This window comes from Thamnophis elegans, chromosome Z, assembly GCF_009769535.1.
Source record: "Thamnophis elegans isolate rThaEle1 chromosome Z, rThaEle1.pri, whole genome shotgun sequence".
NCBI classification, from domain to species: Eukaryota; Metazoa; Chordata; class Lepidosauria; order Squamata; family Colubridae; genus Thamnophis; species Thamnophis elegans.
In genome coordinates this window covers 13,986,135-14,008,080 of record NC_045558.1, presented here as the reverse complement: position 1 = coordinate 14,008,080, position 21,946 = coordinate 13,986,135, and the positions used below count along the sequence as shown (strand labels likewise).

General features: G+C 41.3%; 1 protein-coding gene across 3 annotated transcripts in view; it reads left to right on the top strand.

Moving 5' to 3' along the window:
• Positions 1-4,597: 4,597 nt before the first annotated feature.
• Positions 4,598-21,946, top strand: part of DIP2C (disco interacting protein 2 homolog C) — a 369,519-nt gene continuing 352,170 nt past the window's right edge. The window contains exon 1 of one of the 3 annotated variants that reach the window (XM_032234888.1): positions 4,598-5,290. In XM_032234888.1, coding sequence (XP_032090779.1) covers positions 5,206-5,290 — 85 coding nt within the window. In that variant the 5' untranslated portion in view covers positions 4,598-5,205. The remainder of the gene's footprint in view (positions 5,291-21,946) is intronic. The other 2 variants (XM_032234885.1, XM_032234886.1) reach the window with 2 other exon arrangements.

Below are 21,946 nucleotides of genomic sequence, written 5' to 3'. Positions count from 1 at the left end.
ATCCACACATGTGCTCGGCCTACACATGTGAGCTTTGATTGTGCGCACAGCTTGCACACATGCGCATGGCTTGAAAATGTGCCTAAATAGGACAGCATAGGGCCGGGGCGGGTGGGCACGCCCATTCGCGATTTCCACTACTGGTTCGGGCAAACCGGTCCGAATCAGCTGAATATCACCTCTGGTTTCAAGGCGGAAGCGGGAATTGATTGTGTAGTAGAACATGACTGAATTAATAAAGTTAGAGACACCAGATCTGAACTGCAAAGGTGGAGATAATCATTAAATAGTGGCAAAGAGACATGAAAATTTTATAGTGCTGCCAATTTAGACCTGACAGTCTTAAAACACCATTTTTTCCCCCAAAGAAACCTTTAGACTTTTAACTCCTAGATCTCATCATGGAGCCAGGTCAGTCTCTGGTAGGGTGATGGGAGAAGCTGAAGGCAAACAGTAAGTATAAAAGCTAATGGAGCTAGAAAGAAATTAAATTATAGTTTGATTAAAAATGCTCCCTTCATAAAGTCTTATTTGCTCAGCATTGACCATGTTCAGAAGGATCAATAATTGCCATTCATGGCATTCAAATCAACAAGTTAAAATATTGCACCAAGTGATTATGGCTATTGGAAATATGCTTTCCTATGACAGAAATGGGCTGTATTGGTATAAAAGTTAAGAAAGAACTAATAACACTGGGATTGTATACAGATTTATTCTGTCCTGCTGTCACTTCTGGCACAACAGGTTTTGCAGCATATTCATTTATATTTTTCTGGTTCTACAGGTTGATATCTGAATTTATACTGTATCTAGGGTGGAGGCAGATTTTTTTAAAATAACAAAATCTTAAAAATCAATTTCTAAGAATTTTTGTTTCCAATGCCACGTTGTATACGCATGCCTATGGCCTCCAAAACTGACACAACCTCTTTACGGAACCTAAATTTGGCCTGAAATATGCTTAAAAATAGAAATAACAGGAGTACTGCTGGATGTTTGCTGCACAGAAAAATCAAATTTTATTTTGTTGCAGAGTGCAGTGGTGAGCAAATGAATACAATGGTCTTCATTAAATGTTCTGAAAAAATTACAGTGATATTCAAGGGTTAAGGGAGAGTCACCATGACAGAGGTGGGTTCTGGCAAGCACCACCGCCAGCCTGCTCGCGTGCGCAGTGCAATTAAAATTGTTCTGTGCATGCACAGAACTGAAAAACAAGATGGCAGCGCCTATGGCCCCCGCCGGAGAACTGGTTCAGGGCTGTGGCAGGCCTGAATTGCTTCCGGTTCCAGTGACCCAGGCCGCCAAACCACTTTTGGTTCGGGTGAACTGATCCAAACCAGTAGGAACCTACCACTGCATCATGATTAGGGATAAAAGTTTTGAAGTGGTGTGGAAACAGTAAGAAAAGATAAAGATTATGGACCACTAGCTGATAACCCAGCGTTGCCCGGACATTTATTTATCCTAATTCTTATTTTCCTATTAGACAGGAAAGGCCCTGATGGTGTTGAAAATGTCCGGACCAAACGTAATTTTTAATGTTGGATTTTCTCTCCTTAACAGAGGGAGCCCCCCTTGTGGATGGAGTACTGTGAAGCCATTACCATGGCAACTCCACTGCACTGTACAGTAGAAGTCATTTTATGGCAGTACAGCAGAAACCATTTTAAGACACAACAGAATGTATTTTACCAGAACACACACCCCGAGGGGTGTTAGGGGTTTTACCCCCACAGTATTTGTTTTCAGAGAGTAAGTCATCTGTGTACCAAGTTTGGTTGAAATTGCACACACACACATACACACACACAAAAAAAAAACATATAGATTCCTGTAATTTAGATATTATATTATATTCCTTCTTTTCCTTCAAAGAGTTCAAAGTCACATTCAGGTAGTTCTTAACTTGCAACCCAAAATTTCCCATTGCTAAGCAAGGCAGTTGGTGAGTTATGCCTCGTTTTATGACATTTTGGTTAAGCAAACCACTGTGGTTGTTACGTGAATCATGTGTTATTAAGTGAATTTGGCTTCCCCCATTGACTTTGCCTGTCAGAAACTCACCTTGGGATGCTGCATCTCTCACAGAGACTTACCTGTGGCGAAGCTCCCAAATTTTAATTATGTGACCTGATCTGCATTTGGCACCTATTTCTTATTGAACTATTAAATCTAAGCTCACCAGAGAAAAGCACTCAGCCATCCACAGACATAAATTCTCTTCTCCATGTTTTATAGATTTGCTCATAGATAAGGGATGGGATATGAGATTAAGAGATACAGCTGGTAACCTTATAGGAGGGCAAAGATTTTTAAAATTTGTTTATACTTATGATGAAGACTGAAAGACACTTCTTTACGATATTTTTTATTACAGTTCTTTCTCTTTCTTTCTTTCTCTTTCTTTCTTTTTCTCTTTCCTTTCCTTTTTCCCGAACCTTTTTCTCTAAGTTTAGTTTATAGTTGTAATCAAAACAATGTTTGATAAATCAGTGTGTATCCTGAAGCAAGCAGTGAGTGGTTTTGAAAACCAAGTTTCCTGAAGAACAGTTGAAAGAGTGGGGATGTTTAGAATAATGTTCCTAGTCTAACTTGTTATAATTCAATGTTTAGAAAATGTGGGTGGTGTCCAATAAAACAAATACACATTCAAGTTTGCATTTTTAAGACCATAGGAATTTATGTTTTTCAGTGGGTAAAGTTATAATTGTAATGGGACAAACCTTTGATTTTTGAAGCATTTACCGTGTTTATCAAAATATGTGTGAGGATTTGAAATCTAAAAATTAACCAATCTCGTTTTGTGTGCCTGATGTTTTAATAATAGCTTAGTATTAACTTGCTTAGCATAAGCTTTTCAACATTTTTCAACAATACTCTTCAATAAAAAAATAGGACTAATAATAGGTTAGAAATAATTAGACCCCCAAACTTAATTATATCAGTTTTTGATATTTATCATTGCATTTCAGTGTTGGGCTGCCAGTTTGAACCAGTTTGAGCAAACCAGTAGTTGTGACCTACGGATGGCTCCGCCCACCCGCCTGGGCGTAATACCATCCTATATCGCTGTGTATTTGACGCGTGTGGATGGTGAGTGAGAGCAAATTGCATTGTTTATTGATACTGCATGTATGTGTGGACGGTGCACACAAGCAAATTGCTGTGTTTTTTGATGTGCACGCTCACATTTCCGGTGCTGGGCGAACTAGTTGTTACAGTATATGATGCACACCTCTGTTGCATTTCCTATTTACACTTTTCTTCGTAGCTTGCGCAAGATCACAGATCAATGGATTCACATATGAATTTTCACTCAGTCATTGCATTTGAAGCCTGTTCAGTAGTGTTCATTTTCTGGATTTTATTAATCCCATAACTACTAGATTCATTATTTGAATGCTTCAGTAAGTCAGTTTCAGCTCTCATCAATTTTGGTAAAGACCCTATGGAAACAAAAGTGATGTTGATCTGGTATGGTCAGCTGATCACGGGGAACATGTGGAAGTGATAGGCTGAGAGTGGACCCCAAACTTTTTGAGAATCTTTGGTTAGGAGAGATCTTCTAAACTGGCTGGTGACCTTGGGTCAAGTCACTCTCTCTCAACTCAACCCTACCTATCTCAAAGGGTTGTTGCTACTGTGGGGAAAACAGGAGGAAGAAGTATTAGATACAAAATGAAAATTGAAACTCCCTACTTTGAGTTACTTATAAAGTGATCATGGTGGCATGGATGGATGGATAAATAAGCAGGCAAGCACATCTTCTCAGTTGCTCCAGAAGGTAAGTAGATGGAGTAGATGGAAAACAGCAAAGAAACAGATTTTGGTTAAACTTCTAGGAAAAATGTCAAAATGGTTATTCAGTAGTGCGGAAGGAGGTCACCATGGGAGGCAGATGGCCCCCCTTCACCAGAGAAGACACTTTTAACTCCATCCTGCAAAGTTGGTAGAACTTACATGGAGAAATGAGGTTGAGAAGACTGACCAATTCAGATCCTCTGGCTGCAGGATTATCCTGCTCTTTCATAACCCAAGTTTACTTTAGAGGCCGTTCTGTCATCTCAGGATGCATACAATCCTACTGCTTCACATTTATAAAACCATCTGGGGACCGTTTGGGTAGATGGTCGATGAAATTACCATCAGCATAATCCTGGGGAAGAAACACCAGATGGAGAGCAGCGTTTCTTCACCGCTCCTTTTTCAACGTCTGCCGAATCCCACCGAAGCCGGGGTAAAACCAGCACGGTCCGAGGATGCGCCCACCCCGCTTCCCATTACACGTGTACACACACAGGCCACCTTCCCGCCAGGCCGGGGACCCTCTCTTCCCCGCGCGCTGTCTTTTATTATCATTTTTTTTTCGGGGGAGCCTCCCCGTTTCCACGGGCACGGAGGCACGCTTGCAGCTTGGCTAGCCGGCCGGCCGAAGGGGCCGGGGAAAGAGGAGGGGGGCTTCCCCGGAGGCGCGCGTGCTCCAGCGCCCCCCCGCGGTCCCCGTTGCGCCCAGCCGGGTCACGTGCGCGAGTGACAGAAGCGAGCCGCCCCCGCCGCGGCACCGCAGTTCCTCGCCGCCGCGCGGCCGGGGTGGAGCGAGGGAGAGCGCGCTGCTTGCTGCTGCTGCTGCTGTTTCTTCTTCTGCTGCTGCCGCCGCTGCTGCGCCCAGTGCGCGAAGCCGGGAAGGAGGCAGCGGCGAGGTTGCAGCGGGCCTGCTCGGCTCCGTGCCACCCCGCCGAAGGCTCGCCCGGATCGGGAGGCGGCGGCGGCGTTGAAGCAGCAGCAGCCGCAACAGCAGCCACGCCACCATGGCGGGGCTGAACTGAAGCGGCGGCGAGGGAGGAGGAGGAGGAAGAGGGAGATCGCTCTGCATACCCTCCTTCAGCCCATCCCTGGTGGAGCTGGGCTGGGCAGGGCTGGCGCTGCGCGTCGCGGGGCTCCTTCCCAGCTGAGCCCGCGCGGTCAATCGGGCACCCGAGCCCGGCGCGCGGGGTTAGGGAGGGCCGGGCGCTTTTGTGCTTTCGCCCCTCGATCGTTCGCTTGCCCGCCCGCCCGCCTGCCCGCCTCTCCCTTTCCCGTCCTTCCTCCGGGGGCGGCGTGTTTGTGTGCGCGGGTCGCGAACAAAGACCCCCGGGCGCACCCGGCGTGGCAGAGAAGGGCGCGGGGCGAGCGAGAAGATCGCCTTCCCGGGAATCGACTATGGCGGATCGCAGTCTGGAGAGCCTCTCTCTGCCGCTGGAGGTGAGAGCGCGGCTGGCCGAGCTGGAGCTGGAATTGTCGGAAGGTAAGGGGGAAGCCGGCGCAGGGGTGGCGGGGCGAGACATCCGCGGCCGGACCCCGAGATGGTTCCGTGGTGCCTCCTCGGGGCGCACGGCACTGCGCCGGCACCGGGCACCCTCCCCATCCCCCCCCACTTTCTAGGGGAGGTCCGGCGGGAGAGGAGCGCCCATCTTCCGCTGGGGGGGGGGATTTGTGGGTGCTCCCCGAGCAAGGGAATCGGCGGGGCGGCTGGAGGGCACGAGGCTGGGGTTGCACGTAAATGTGTGCGGGCGCTACCTGGAAGGTGGATCTGTCTCCTCTGCAGTGTGCAAGGATCTCGCCATCCCGCCTGTGGGTGGGTGTGTTTAGATTTGGCATGTGTCAGTTGATTCTTGTGGGCGTCAGTTCCTCCTGGTATGTGGGTGACATCGCCAGAGAAATGGGGTGTGTATGTGGTGGTGGTGGTGGTGGTGGCGTGTGTGTGTATGTGTGTGTATGTGTGTAAAGATCCCTGCTGAGATTCCCTCCCCCCTTTTCCTCTCTCGCTCTTTTCACTTGGAGCTCTGGGTCCTAGGGGAGCGGAGGCAGGACTGCATTTATTCCTCCTTCTTTCTAGTTTCTTCAGAAACTGGTTATTAATGTCATTGCGTTGAAGGGGGGTGGGGGAAGTGATTCTCCATGGCGGCTGTTGTCTTTGCTAGTACCATTTGGGGTGGCTGTGTATTCAAGATATGGAGGGGGGTGTTCTGCTCGGTGATAAATCCCGTTTCCTTCCTTCCTTCCTTCCTTCCTTCCTTCCTTCCTTCCTTTTTTTTTGGAGGGGGGCTATTCTTCCTGCCACAGTGCTAGGAAAGATAGAAGGAAGAGGAGGAGATGTTGGCAGGAGAGATGCTGCTCCAGCATTGTATGCTTTATTACAGAGAATGGAAAATCTTTAGGGCTGGGCTTAGGAGGAATCTCATCCTGCCAAGAGGAGGGTGGGTGGAATTCAGTTTTGGTTTAAAGAAATCTCCACCAACACCACCACCAAAAGCGTTTTCCCCTACCTAATTCCTTTGCTCTTTGGGGTTGTATCTAGAGAAGGATCTAGTGGTTCACTATTTAATCAAGTTTTGGATAGGCACCATCAGTATCCGTTGAGTGGTTTTCTGTCTGATTATTCTTACCTATTCCAGAGACAGAATAAAAGGGATTGTTGGTGGGGGTGGGGGGAGGTGGTTGTGACTTATTTTCACGCTTTGATTGAAAGTGGTGCAATTATTCAAGGTTTGGGTCCTTTATTGGACCCTGGGAAGTTCCTTCTGCATTAAAAAAAAAAACCTTGCAGATTTTTTAAGACTGTATTCTTTTTCTCATTTGGCTAATAACCGTTGAATGGTGTGTTGCACGTCTTACGCAAAGAGTGTGTGTGTGTGTGTGTGTGTGTGTGTCTACGTGTATTACAGAACCTTTTCCTGGTTGCCAGTCCAAACACTACATGTTCCGAAGCTCACACATTTTTCGATCAGATTTGACGTATTTCCTTTTCCTAGCTGTATTTCTCTGGCTTGAGTCAAAATCTCCGCTTCTAGCCAATATTTCAAGTACTTAAGGAAAGAATGCTGGGGAGAAGGGAGGGGGGGGGGTTTGTGATTTTGGAAAAAAGCCTTCCTTTTCCTTTTGGAAAAGGTTTGTTCCCATCACATTTTGAAAGTCAAAGGGAGCCGGACTTAACCCTGGACTTTTCCAAAATAAGGAATGGGATAGTTTGACACACAGGCTGCATTTCTTCCCTTTCTCTTTCCAACGGTCCCCCCACCTCCCCTTGTGTAGCGGTTTCAGAAGGGCCTGTAGCCAGAAAGTTAAAAGCACTCATGCCATTTCCATTAGTGGGGAAGAACTGGTGCATTTTTTTTCCTTTTAACACTTGGTGGGGGAGGGCAAACTACTGGGACTGCTGGAGTCCTTTTGCATTCCTCTATCATGTAAAGAGCAGAGAAGGGGAGAAGCATTTGCAGCAACTGTATTAAGGGGTTAAAGCAATATTGACTTATTCAGGTGTGGATTTGGTCTTTTTCTAAGCTGGCAGGGAGAGGCAGTGAATTGTGCACACAAAACCACACTTGTAGATCTGAATAGTGTATGTATAAAAACAGTGTCCTGCGATTAGAAGCACCCTTGTAACCTGTCCAGCTTGCGAGTCCAAAAAGATTTTCCTCCCAAAACAAAATATAGCAAATTCTGTGGTGGAGATCGGATGACTATTCTGTTCAGCTTCCAACTTCTGTTAACCCTGCAATCCAGCAGTCCTGATGGGGTAATGCAATCCTGTGACCTCCACTCAGAAGTAAGCTGCACTGTGTTAAAAGAGATAATTTACTTTAATTACTCTTGGGTGAATAAATACGTTTAAGGAGTTGCCGAACAATAAGTAATGTTTAGTTCAGAGGCAGTAATGCTGATGTGGAAACTATCTTTAGTTATTAAACTCCCGGCTTCATATATACATTTCTGAGTATATTTTGTTCCTTGCTATTAAGTTTGAGAAGGTTTCTCTTCCTCTTAAAGGCTTGTGACCTTACTTGGTATTAATAAAGAAATGCATAATTTGCATAAATGTTTTTACAGTATATAACATGTTTGTGCATCAGTGTTTGTATTATTTGATATTACTTATACATTTTCATGACCCAGAAGCCTCTTTCTGAATCAGTTAATGGAATCATCTGGTTTGTTGTTATATTTCTGATTCGCACAAATCATCATCGGGATCTGGAGAAGTTGTAGGTTGAATCTCTAACTTTTTGAAATCTAGTTTAAGTTCTTACACTGTACTGTGATTTTTCCAGACACTGACATGCTAGTGACCCAAAATAGCTGCAGTGGACTGATAAAAGAGGCAGCATTATGTGACATTAAAAAACAAAACAAAACTTGTGTGACGAAACAATGGGCACCATCTCTAACCAAATCAAATTTTGAATTAGCAATCCGAACATGACTGACTATATTGATTGACACATGTTTAATGCCCTATAAAGTGCAACAGGTTGTTTAGTTCTCTCTTTAAGGAATACCATTGTCCTGAATTGTTGGATAATATTGCCTGAAGAAAAAAAATCATTCAGCAATTCCCTACTGAAGTCTTTTCTCTATCAAAACCAATGGATTCCTGCTAGAGCATGGGTGCCAAACGTGCCACATCACATTGCCGTCATGTGATGTTTCGTGATTTTTCCCCATTCGTGGAGCTGGGGTGGCCCTGGCCTGGGATGAGTGTGACTTGACACTTCTGGCCTATGGGCCACCAGTTGGACACCCCTGTACTGGAGAGACATACCGTATTCTTCGGAGTATAAGACACACCTTTTTCCCTCAAAAAAGAGGCTGAAAATCTGGATGCATCTTATACACTGAATATAGCATTCTTTGCCTCCCGAAACCCTGCCCCCATCACCAAAATGGCCGTGCATTGCCTTTAGGAGCCTTGCTGAGTGCTCCTGGGGGCTGGGGAGAGCAGAATGAGTGAAAAATTGGCCTTTTTTTGCTCAATTTTGCCCCCCCCCAGTCCCCAGGAGCACTCTGTAAGCCTCCAAAAGGCTATGCATGCCCTTTTTTGACAAAACAATTCACAAAAAAAACGGGCCATTTTGGGGAGGTCTGCAGAGTGCAATTCCCCCCTTTTAAATTTCCCTCTTCAAAAGCTTGGTGCGTCTTATACTTCAGTGTGTCTTATACTCCAAAAAATATGGTATTTCAAATGTCATTCTAGTTATTAAGTCAAAGAATAATATATATTTCACTAAATCCCTTAACTATAAAATAGGAACAATATGTTATGTTCCAGGGGACAAAAATAAAAGCTGTAAGTATTTTGGACCCTGATATTCTTTCTGGTGAAAAAGTGTTCAGATGTATTTTGTTCTCAGCAATCCTTAAAGGAATATGATGAAGTTACATTGACAGGTTTTATATATTACAGTAAGGTGTCGTATAGTTTGCTTGACTTTCTCTTACCGTGTTACATGAACCCAACCATTATTATTTGTTGAACATAATTTATTGATTGGGTTTATGTATGAAATAGCCATTTTTGCTTGATTAACAAACTAGATTTTCATAACTATGGATAGCCAGTGTGAAAGGCTCAGAATTGTAGTCTCTATGGAATGATCCCAATTGGGGAAGACTATAATGAAACAGACACACATGATTTTAAAACTGCTGAATCTGAGATCCCCAACATTGCACTCAATGTTGTGTGTGTAGATATGTCTTGTGGTACCTGCACGTTTTCTGTTCCTCCCTGTCCTGCTTCTCCTTTTCTCACTACTTGTACTTTTCTATAAATATTTCATTAAAAAGAAAATAAAAGGAGATAGGATTCCAGAATCATAATTATTTCTAAAGATGACCTTTGATTGCACATAAGTCTTATACTTAGAAAAGTATGAATGGCAATATTCAGAACTAGTGTTATTCTTCTAAACTGTGAAAATCCAAACAAGCTCTAGATGGCAGTAAGAGATAGAAAATTCAGCATCCTTTGCTCTTCACTGCCACCTTGTGATCACCTGTATTTTTTTCACCTCCCAGACATAATAGATAGCCCAATAGATAGTCCAATTGGTTTGTATACTTTCTTCCTATCTAGACGAGTGCATAGATAAATTAATGCAGATGGGGAGTATCTCAGGAGATTACAGTGGGTGTCCAGGGCAACCCTCAGCTGTTTGGCTTCTAGTAAATTGTTATCTTCCAACTGACCACAATTACTGTATCAGCCATCTTGAAAAAGGGCACTCTTCCTACATATGGCTAATTCTAATCCCAAATACTCCACTACCCCTAAACTTCATTTATTTCACAACATATCCTTAATAAATGCTAAACATTGAATTGAATGCAAGGCATAGCCCACCCTACATTAGATTGGCAGCCAACCTGGGTCGCCAAATCTAATCGCTCAGGAGAAAGAGAAAATGCATTAGATATGCTAAATGCTCCTTCTTCTGGAAAGCACTAAGGCATAATTTTATGACATGGCTGTAAACTTCACAGGAGTTAGTCATCTATTTTGAGAAGAAGGAAGATCTGTAAAACCTTGGATTATAGTACAGCAGCAGCATTATGATCTTTGAAGGAAAAGTGGTATTTTAATCGCATTACATGAAAGTTAGCCCGTATGATTACAGTGGAGTTTAATTTTGTGTTTTTACCTGTGTGGGTATAACAAGCAGGAAGCATTGATTCTGTTCAGCCGTCTGACGTCAGTATCTTTTATTTAGTTAGCTATTTTGCTGTTTTGCCTATTGTACTGCCCTATTATGGCAACTCTAGTCAATAAGCCATAAAACCATATTTAGAACAGATAACCCAGAAATCCCATAATAACCACATTAAATAAAGTTGACATCATAAACGAAAAGAAATAAGATGCCAGATATTGTTTGCTAGGAAGAAAAGCCTATTAAAGGCTACTTTTTCTTTTAAAATACCAAAAATAAGGGTGCCAGGTGCATCTGTGTGGGCACCATGTTCTGCAGTGTGGTGCCTGCCACTAAGAAGATCAGGTTTCTGATCCATATCCCACTTTTCTCCTGCAGGGGCCTTTCATGGGGCCCAATATAGCCATTGGTATAGGATGGATAGAATTGCTTTCTGTTTCTGTGCTCTGCTTGGGAATAAACTGTTTCCAGAAATTTAGTCAGCCCCCTCACTAGGAGTTTTTTATAAGCTATTAAAACATTACTTCGGAGACTACTTTGTGAGCGATACCATCAATTATTGATTCATTTACGTGTGATTTGTATTGATTTTTATATGCACACACACTGTGGAGACACTGTTTTATACAGACAGACAGACAGACATATTTAAATGTATGTAAACCACTGAAAGTCTGCCTAGGTTGGATGATGCAAATCAGATAAGGAACTGAATAAATAAATGATAAGGTGTTGGATAATGTAGCCCATTGCCATATTGTAAATGACTTTGGCTGAATGATTTGGGCTTAGATGTTTATGGAAACCAGTGCAAAACAGGTGTCATTCTGCAATAGCTTTGAACAAACTAACTCTGTCAAATTTTGTACCAACTGAAGCTTCATGATCATTTTCAAAGGTTGCGGTAAGCCAGCTTTGTTTGTTTGTTTATTTATGAAATTTATACAGCCCCCTTCTTGCTCACAGAGACTCTAGTCGGCTTACAAATAATAAAGACACAGTATAGAAAAAAAATAACACTACCCCCTGCAATAACACACAGTCAACTGAGCCACTTGATGGACTCCATCCCACTCTGGGTTCCCCAGGCCTGAGGGCAAAACTAAGTTTTCAGACCCTTACAAAAGAGGAGGCCAGTCTAATTTCTGAAAGATGAGATACCAAAGAGAGGGAGCCACCATGAAGAAAGCCCTTCTTCTAGGTTCCGCTAGATGTGCCATCTTAGGGAACCGGAACTGCCTCTCTGCTCTAGTGGATTGGGTGGATGTGACCGAGAAAATAGTGTCTGGTGATAGACATACAGTGCCTGATTCAGGTATGGTTGTAACTGATGCATCAGCTCAAGCTAGGCAGACTTCCTGGAAAATTATGCAAATTGTTCTGTAGATTGTGAGAAATAAGTTTTGCCTACCCGTTTCCCCCAAAAATAAGACCTCCGCAGCAGTGCCGAAATCCCACTTTTTGGCTACCGGTTCTGTGGGTGGGGCTTGGTGGGCGTGGCAGAGGAAGGATACTGCAAAATCCCCATTCCCTTCCCACTCCTGGGGGAAGGATATTGCAATTTTCCAGTTTTCCAAACTACTCAAAGCTTCCACTACCAGAACCTGTCAGAACCTGCTGAATTTCACCTCTGCTCCCCAGATAATCAGCCTAATTGGGTTTTTGAGCGCATGCACTAAATAAGCCCTCCCCAACTATAAGCCCTTCCCAAAAAAATGCAACACAACAGCAGCCATGAGGTGACCACGCTCACTGCCTCCTGCACCTCAAAAATAATAAGACCTCCCTGAAAATAAGGCCAAGTGCTTATTTCAGGGGTCATTTTTGGGGAAACATAGTAATATTTGTCAATGACAATTTGTCAGACAATTGAGTTTTATATTAAGCTTAAAGAAAAGGGTAATATTGTGATATGGATTACAAATAGCTTGTATTCCAAAAATGAATGTTCTGCCCTCTCAATCTCAAATAAAGCAAGTCTTTATAATCAGGAGAGCTAAATATAGTATATAAAACAAATGTGACACAGTGTCATCACATTTATAAACAAAATACTGCCTTAGGAATACGTTTTAAGCTGTGTTGGTTTTCCTAGTTTCATCCTTGAGGTGTTTCCTTAAAAGTCATAAAAAAATCTCATTCGATTTTTAGGACAACCTTAGAATTCTTGATTTGAAGCATCTTTTAATTTAATTCATTATCTGGGAGAGAAAATGTTGTTTACATAGAGATATAAAGGCTAGGCATCTGACAAAATTTCTGGAAAAGTTCTCTTTTTATAGGCTGGTTTGGTGAAACTTTTGAAGTCCTGTTGAATTAACCATGTTGGGTAGGAAAATCAATCCGGAATGAAGAAAATTACGGTAGTTCACCACCATTCTAAAGGCTACTTAGACGAAATTTCAGTTCAAAATTCAGTATTTTTGAACCAGCATAAATTAATCCAGGAAAAATAACTTCTTATCCTTTGTATTTTTTTAGAACTAATGTAACTATTATACTGTATTTTTCTTATTTGAAGATTATAATACATGAAATTGGGCCATTGTGATTAAAATTGTAATGAAAATTAGATGTAACTTTCTTTGAGCTCTTTATTTAATATAAAATACAACAGAACATTTCCATTTAAGTTTGTTATTTAATGTTTTTTTCCCCACTTCTGCTGCTATTATTGTTTTAGGTTCTGTTTTATGTCACAGTTTTTTCAATGTTTTGTTTTACATAAGCTTTTTGGGAGAATTTTAGGAATAGAGTAACAATTTTTTTTTAAAAAAATGACATTTGTGTAAGCAGAGGACAGAATCAGAAATTATTGCCTGTGTGTTATACAGTTTAGATTTTTCTTTCAGTTCATTTGTTACAGAAATCTCTGTTGCCCTTCAGTCGTGTTCCTGAGTCTTTTAATATAAAATATTCAACACTTGGAATGCACTCAGTCTCTTGAATCCCAAAAGACAGCAGCAGTGAGAAAAACAAGCCAGCCAGTTTATCAAACATAGAACTGATCATAAAATTGTATTTGGCAATTCTTCATTACATTTGTGAATAGAGAAATGGAGTTTCTCTAGGCCAGCCTTCCCAACCTTCCTCACCTATGGATGGCTTGGGACTTGTGGGAGTTGAAGTTCACATATCTTAAAATTGCCAAGGTTGAGATACACTGTCATAGCGAAGGAGAAACTCTTGAGCCATTTCTGAAGCCAAGACTGCCCATTAGTGGGAATGGTGGCACCATTACTTGAAAAGAAGTCAGGTCTTCTGTTGGGAATTAATTGAAGTGTGGGGAGCTAGAAGGCTGTAGACTGTGAGAGAGATACTTTAAAACAGGACATTCTTGTCCATCCTTTGTCCATCATATAATTAAATAAGTGTAAAAACATCACACTCCACCTATGCTAGTATCACCACAATTCCCATTAGAAAGAATTTCTAACAGCAAAGTTTCTTCAGTGAAATTGGATTCCTACCAGTTAAGGAAAATACAGGATCATTTTTCTGCCTGATACTACAAAAATATTAGGAAAACTAAAGTGATCTGATCTAATTTTACCTTGATACTACTGGACCAGTTCCTCAAATTGGCAACCTTTAAGGGTTTTTAGACTTCAGAATTGTCCAGCCGGAATTTCTAGCTATATTGATTCAAAAGTCCAGTTGTGATATTTTTAGCTCTTTGCCACCCCATCTAAGTAATATCGGGTTGGGAAAGGACTGTAGAATTTTGTATCAGACGAGCTGGATTTGACACTTGCTAAAGGAGGAAACCTCACTGTTGTGCAGATGTTGTAATTCTATTTTTAGTTTATATTTTGAGTGTCTATAGCCTATTATGTCCCCAGGTTATCCTACAAATTCAAATGTGTGGATTACATCAACCTTCACAGTGAATGCCTTCCTTTTTCCTAAAGCATTTGACCAATTGTGATTATGATTAAAACCTGGACTAAATTTGGTTTTGTATCGTTCCCAGAGTGAAGATTTTCTAAATATATGAATTAGCATAGCATGGCCATGTAGGGTGCTTTGTGCAGCAAAATATCTGCTCTGGCATTATTACATTCAGTGGTTGGCTTTGCCCATTGAATTAAACCACAATTTTTAATTATGGCTCATTGCATAAGTCACAGTTGGATAGATTTCAACATCACACTAAAACAAAATTATGTTATGAATTAATGTGACATATGAGCCCAATTCCACCCATATATATAATTTGGTGTACCTCATTTCCTCTTACTTTTTTTTTTATGGAGTGTACATTGCACAAAATTATGTGCCAAGTCTGACTTGTAATATGTGAGATTTACAATCTGATATTTCCTTGGCATTTAACCATACTTGAATTTAATAGAACAAGTATTATTTAAAAGTACCATTGAATAAGCCAGAATTCTACTTGGCACGACATTATACCTGTTTGCCTTACCTGTGCATATACTTCTAATCAGGGCTATGCAATGCTTAGCATACAATCTCTGAAAAGTATTTTTCAGTATGACTGTAGCACTTTTCTACAACACCTTAGAGTAGCTGTGTATTTTGCAGAGATGGTGCAGCAGCAGAAGAAAAAGGTACAGCTGTTTCTAAGGTGTTGTATACAGGTGTTAACATTCCTGCTCTATAGCATTATTTGATTCTGGAATCTGAAAAAAATTACACAGTCCTGCTATTAATACAGCAGGAAGTTATAATGTATGAGAGTGATAGGGCCCAAGTTATAGTGGTCAAGGATTTTGTGCAAATGCTAGGTTAATGTAATGCTTCTTGTCTGTTAGAATCCCGTATCCCATACATCATGTAGCTTGTTTTCTAATAAATACGTTTCAGTAGTTTTAAGGAACTAAGTCTATAACCACATTTCTTCTTTTTGAAGTTGCAGCCAGAATATTCTTTAGCTTGTGGGTAGTACCCTGTTTCCCCAAAAATAAGACCTACCCCAAAAATAAGCCCTAGCAGTTTTTATGCTTGAGGCCTAATATAAGCCCTACCCCCAAAATAAGCCCTACTTAAGAGCCTGCGCCACCGGCTGCCCGCCCATTCCGTTTGGCTGCTTGCAGTGCCGTGGCCATGAGGTGAGGTGGGGTGTTGGTGGAGCAGCTCCATATGCCCCGCACCGGCTTACTTCAGAACTGCAGCCAGGTCCTGAAGTAAGGACTGCAGCCGGGTCATCTATGCCATGACACCTGCCTCGCAGTGATAGCACTGGCAGCCATGTGCAGCAGAAGCCCATGTGGCCACCAGGCCACTTCTTCTGCTTGTTCGCAGCCACAATGGAGCAGGAAGCTGTGGCGCAGTAGTGCGGCAGCTGTGAGGCGAAGCAGGTGTTGGGGCATGGATGGTCTGGCTGTGGGGGTCCTGAAGTACACTGGTGTGGGGCATGTGGGGCAGCTCCAATCCCTCCACCTCACTTTGTGGCTGTGGCAGCGGTACCTCACTTGGCCTCCTGTTCTATTGTTGCCGCGAGCAAGCAGAAGAAGTGGGCTGGTGGCCATGTTGGGTCCTGCTGGACAGGGTTCCTGGAGGTGCCGCCATGAGGCGAAGGAGGTATCTTGGCATGGGTAGCCTGGCTGCCAGGGCCCTGAGGTAAGTCAGTGCAGGACATATGGGGCAGCTCCATCCCCCCACAAATATGCAGAGGAAGGGGCCTCTTGTACATGGAAAGAAAATAAGACATCCCCTCCCAAAATAGGTCCTAATGCTTATTTCCCCCTTCCCAAAAAATAAGACCCAGTCTTATTTTCAGGGAAACACAAGTGTATATATGCAGTCCTTGATGTTCAACCACCCGTTTAGCAGCCATTCAAACTTATAATAGTTCAGAAAAAGTAGCTTATGATTGGTCCTTGCGCTTCTAACCATCTCCATGGTCATGTGATCAAAATTTGGATGTTTGGCAACCTGCATGTGTTTACCACAACTGCAGTGTCCTCGGGATCATATGATCTCCAGATGGCTTCCAATAAACGAATCTGTGGGGTAAGCCAGATTCACCTAATATGATTCACTTAACAACTTTGGCAAAAAATAGTAAAATCCAACATGACATGCCTTGGTTAGCAATGGAAATTCTGTTTCTAATTTTGGTCATACATTGAGGACTAATTATACCATCTGCATCTATATACAGTGAAATACAGGTAGTCTTTGATTTACGACCACACTTGACCCCAAATTTTCTGTTGTTAAGTGAGACATATGTTAAGTGAGGTTTGCCCCATTTTACAACTTTCTGTACCACAGTTGTTAAGTGAATCACTGCAGTTGACAAATTAGTAATCCAGTTGTTAAGTGAATCTGGATTTCACATTGACTTTGCTTGTCAGGTGGTTGCAAAAGGGGATCACGTGACCCTGAGACACAGCAACGGTCATAAATATGAACCAATTGCCAAATGTCTGAATTTTGATCACATGGTGATGTGGAGGCAGCAAAGGTCATAATCGTGAAAAACGATCATAAGCCACATTTTTCAGTGCCGTTGTAACTTTAAACAGTCACCAAACGAACGTAAGTCGAGGACCACCTGTAGTTTTAAAATCTTTCCAAATGTACCCTCAGACCCACGATGCTTGGATTACATCTTTTAGCTTCTCTAGAGAGAATAATTTCTTTTGGATTTATTAGATCCCACTGGAGTCCTGAATTGCTCCAGGTTGGTTTGGCAACTTTTGCTTCCTCTCTATTCTTCTTCTTGTATTTGTTACGTGTCAGAACTTGTGATTCCTTCAGCGGTGGGGAAAGTATGGTCTCATTGCACCAGAATTAGTTCTGTCAGCAAAAAATAAGAGAGCTGTCCAGAAAGGAATATGGCTGGCATTATTCCATTTATGTATGTAGGAAGAGACCCAATCCACATACTTGGATGGATTAACTAGTTCAAGATAGAGGCCTTGGTTAACTTTCTGAGACTTGCCAAGTATGTCTGTTTTAAGAATAGAAAATGTAAATAAGGTATCATAAAGCTCAATGATATAAACTACCGTATTTTTCGGAGTATTAAGATGCACCGGAGTATAAGACGCGCTAAGATTTTGAAGAGGTAAATTTTTAAAAAAGGTTTTTGCATTTTTTTGTAAAATACAGGGCAGAGTTTGAGAGGCCTGCAAAGTGCTTCGGGGGGGGGGGGGGGCAAAAACGAGCAAAAAAACAGGGCCCATTTTTTTGCCAAAAAAAGGGCATGCATAGCCTTTAGGAGGCTTGTAGATTGCTCTTGTGGGTTGGGGCGGGGGGCAAAAACAAGCAAAAAAAAAATCCATTTTTTGCTAGTTTTTGTCCTCCTCGGCCCTCAGGAGCACTTTGCAGGCCTCCCAAACCCTCTGCAGGCCCATTTTGGTGAAGGGGGAGGGGTTTTGGGAGGCCAAAAATGCTGTATTCAGTGTATAAGATGCACCCTAACCTTCACTCTCTTTTTTGGGAGAAAAAGGCACGTCTTATAATTCGAAAAATATGGTAACTTATTTCTGAAGTTCTGATTTTTCATCAATGCCTCTTAAATCATTACTCTCTTTCTCTGAAAAACGCTAGAGCAGAGAACAGGTATTATAATAGTTACATCCCTGAATATTATCATGAATAGTAATGAGTAGTAGTGAAGGAATGCATGTGGGTAGGTGTGTGTGTGTGTGTGTGTGTTTGTTGGGGAGGGATTGTTCAAAGAAATAAATATTGTGCGCCCAGCTTTTTGCTTTAGCAAATCCTACAGATTTTACTAGACTTGATGAGAGGTTCTCAACCATTAAAGAAAGAAGTCAGCCTGTTCATTAAACCTGAATGCTTAATCAGATATCCTTTAAGCACAATATAAAGAATAAAAGCCCTTGAATAATTTATGTGGAAAGTAGATCCGCTAGATGAAAGAGGCCTTGCTGTTTCCTATTCACTAAAAAAAACATGGAGAAGAGAATCTATTTTTCACATAATGGTATTATTAATGAAAGGCCTGTGTGTGCTGAAATGGTATCATCTAAACCGGAGGTGGAGAACTATGGCCCCTTTATGACTTGTGGACTTCAGTTCCCAGAATTCCTTTATGCTGCCTCGTGAATTCTGGGAGTTTAAGTTCACAAGCCATAAAAGGGTCATAATTCCAAACCCCTGATCTAAACCTCCTGTCAGAAGACAGAAAAAAGTCACTAAATCTGGTAATAGCTTCATATACCAGATATACCTATGTATACAGTACTTGGTTTTTAAAATTTTGTCGTTGGTTGACATTGTCCCAAAGAATTTGTTCAAATATCTCAGAACTTCTTATTGATCTGTTAGTACTATAAGGCATCAAGGGTTATGACTACTAGGAATTATGTCTATTTTGCATGGTTATTCAAAAGAGTTCAAGTACCTTAAGATAAAAGGAAATTATGATAATTGATCTAAGCTAACTTAAAGATAAAAGTTTTCCCTTTCCAGTCATATCCTACCCTAGGGAGCAGTTCTTCCTCCATTTTTTGGCTGAAGTGGTACCTATTTATCTACTCGCATTTGCATGCTTTCGAACTGCAAGGAGCTGGGGCAAGGAATGGGAGCTCATCCTGTTGTGCAGCGGTCGGATCTCGAATTGGACTGTCAGCTTTCCATCTTACCCATTATTATTTCTATCTGTCCACTTACCATCCAAATTATTTTAGCCTGGAAAAATTGGTTTACCAGCATAGAGGCATTTAAAAAAAAAACATGTTAGTGATAGTTGAAATTATCTAAAGCTTTTGGGAATATCAAATAGCCAACCAGATTTAGATTTGTTAAGATTTGTTTTAGCATCAGATTCCCCAAGGTGGTGCCCTCCAAATGTGTTAGGACTCACAGTTTCCGTCTCACCAACCATGCTGAATGAAATTTTGAGGTTTTTGAGGTTTTATTTAATTTGTATGCCGCCCTATTCCCGAGAGACTCAGGGGAAATGCAATTCTAGCATGTTGTATATGGTGAAAGCTTTGCCACAGAATTTAATCTTTTAAATGAATGGCATCTTGAGAAATATAATCCCTTCGTTTGACACAAGTTGGGTCCATTTTGTGATGTTGTTTTATGAACATATATTGTTTTTCATATTATATTGACGCCTAAAACAGCATGCACATGTCCTCAAGATCATTTGTTTAGCAACCGTTTAAAGCTATGATGGTGCTGAAAAAGCAACTTATAACCTGTCCTTGCACTTATGACCGTTGTGACAATATCTCCACAATCACATGAATAAAATTCAGATACTTGACAGCTGGCATGTATTTAAACTGGTTGCAGTATTTGCTGCTTGCAGACTTCCCAGCCAATAATCAGAGTTGTTGAGGGAAGCCAGATTCATGTTTTGGGCACGTGATTTACTTAACCATGGCAAAAAGGTGGTGAAATTGATTGTGACTATCCTAAGTACTGCCTCGCTTAGCTACGGAAGTTCTGGTCCCAATTATGGTTGTAATTTGAGGACCACCTGAAATTGGGGTTGTTGATACTCCTTGTAAATCAGTTATTTATTGCTCACATTTTAGAATTACAACATAATCACACGTTTACAGAACTCCCTGCCACCCTTCTGCCCGGTTGTAATATCATTGGGATACAATATTCAAATAAAATTAGCTTTGTATTCTAAGTGATAAATTAAAATATGCTAAAATTGGTCTGTAAAGGCCTTTTTCACTGTTGTAATAATTGGGATTTGACCTATTAATTAAAACTGATCAAATGGAAATAATTTGACTTCATTTCTAACTTGGATAGCAGTTATAAAGAGTGAATATACCAGTACATATTAAAATGTGCTTTTTTAAAATATTCATTCATTTCCAGATGAGGCCTGGAAATTCAAAATACCTCTTAGCCGGTTAGAGAATCAGTGGTAGATGTCTCCCTTAAGGACTATTGAAAAGAGTGCCATGGATAACTTCCAACCACACTATTGTGTTACATCACCACAATCTGTATCAACAGGATGTTATAGAAGAGCAGCTATACGTCCCAAAATGTATTTTAGGCCTCAAAGGTTTTCATAATAAAGTACTTCTCTCACTGTGTGTGCATGTGTGTGAATAAATCTGTTTATGTGTATTTGTGTGTACTTGAATTCATAACTCAGAGGTGCAGTATTTCTTCTGGTTTGACAGCTGGGCCAGCTGCACTTCATTCCTTTATTTCTTGCTTGTCTTTCTCTAAAGTAAACACCAAGGAAAAGATTAATGATCAGTATTCTTTTCTGATTTAATGTTTGTACATTAATTCTACAGTAACTGGAAGGCAAGATAATTGGATCTCCTGGAGAAAATGTTGCCCTCAGACATAAGGGGGCATGATAGACTTTTGAAGCCTGTGAAACTATATACTAAGATCTCTTCTTTTTCCTTCAGAAATCAGGGATGTAGACAACTTCCCTGATGATATCTGATCCAGTGTTAGTCACGGATGCTTAACCCAGCCACTTTTGTTGGGTGGGGGCCAGAGTAGTGGAAACTTCCAGTCTAGATTAGAGCTTTTTGCATTTTTCCCCTCTCCCCAAAAAACTACTCGGTTATCTGGCTGTTGTTTTAGCCAGTGCAAACAGGCACCATTGGTTGTGTTAGTAAACCAGCAGGAGGGCCCCTGTTCTAATTTGGAAATACATTGTACTTCGGGGTCCCATAACTGTTTTGCTTGAAAAGCACATTTGTTTAAACTCTCGACAAAGAATGCTTGTTGTTTCATTCTGAAACTACAAGGTAAACATGATTGGGTTCAAAGGAATCCACTCAGTGGCATTTGTACCTAGGATTATAGCCCGTATAATGCCGTATTGATGTTTCAAAGCATTTTGTTTTACAGGATTTACAATGTGTAACAGATGAGTTGAAAATTGGGGAGCCCAACACATATTCCCAAAATCTTTGGTTTCATCCAAAAATAGGTCTTACCAAAGTATTTGTTCGCTGGCCTACAGTCTTTTGCTTCCTTCTTCTTAGCTTGTAATATCAACTTGGCTGGTGCATATAATTAGTCCTTGACTTACAGCCATATTAGGGGCCCGGTACTTTTGTTTCTAAGCAATGCAGTTGTTAAGTGACTTTCACCCAGGAGTTGCCACATATTACACCTTATATTAAGAATTCTGTGTAGTTTCTATCTTTATTTAAAAAGAAATCAAATGGTTATATTTTTTATCATATTCTGGCCCTACTTCTATCTTTTCTGTGCAAAGAATCTAAGAAGCTGGAGGATTTTTTTCTCTCTCCAAATATTAGGATAAAAAAATGTTTTTCTTGGATTTTTTTGATAAAATTTATTTTTTATAACATTTGGAAGTGCCTTTTGAATTTCATATGGATGCTTCTAGAATACTTCCATATGATTCTTGTAGTATTAATAAGATCATGGGATAATAAGAATACAGAATAACAGAGTTGTAAAGAACCTTTGGAGTTTTGCTGAGCAGGAGACCTTGTACCATTTCAGACAAATGATTGTTCAATCTCTTCTTAAAAACCTCCAGTGATGGAGCATGC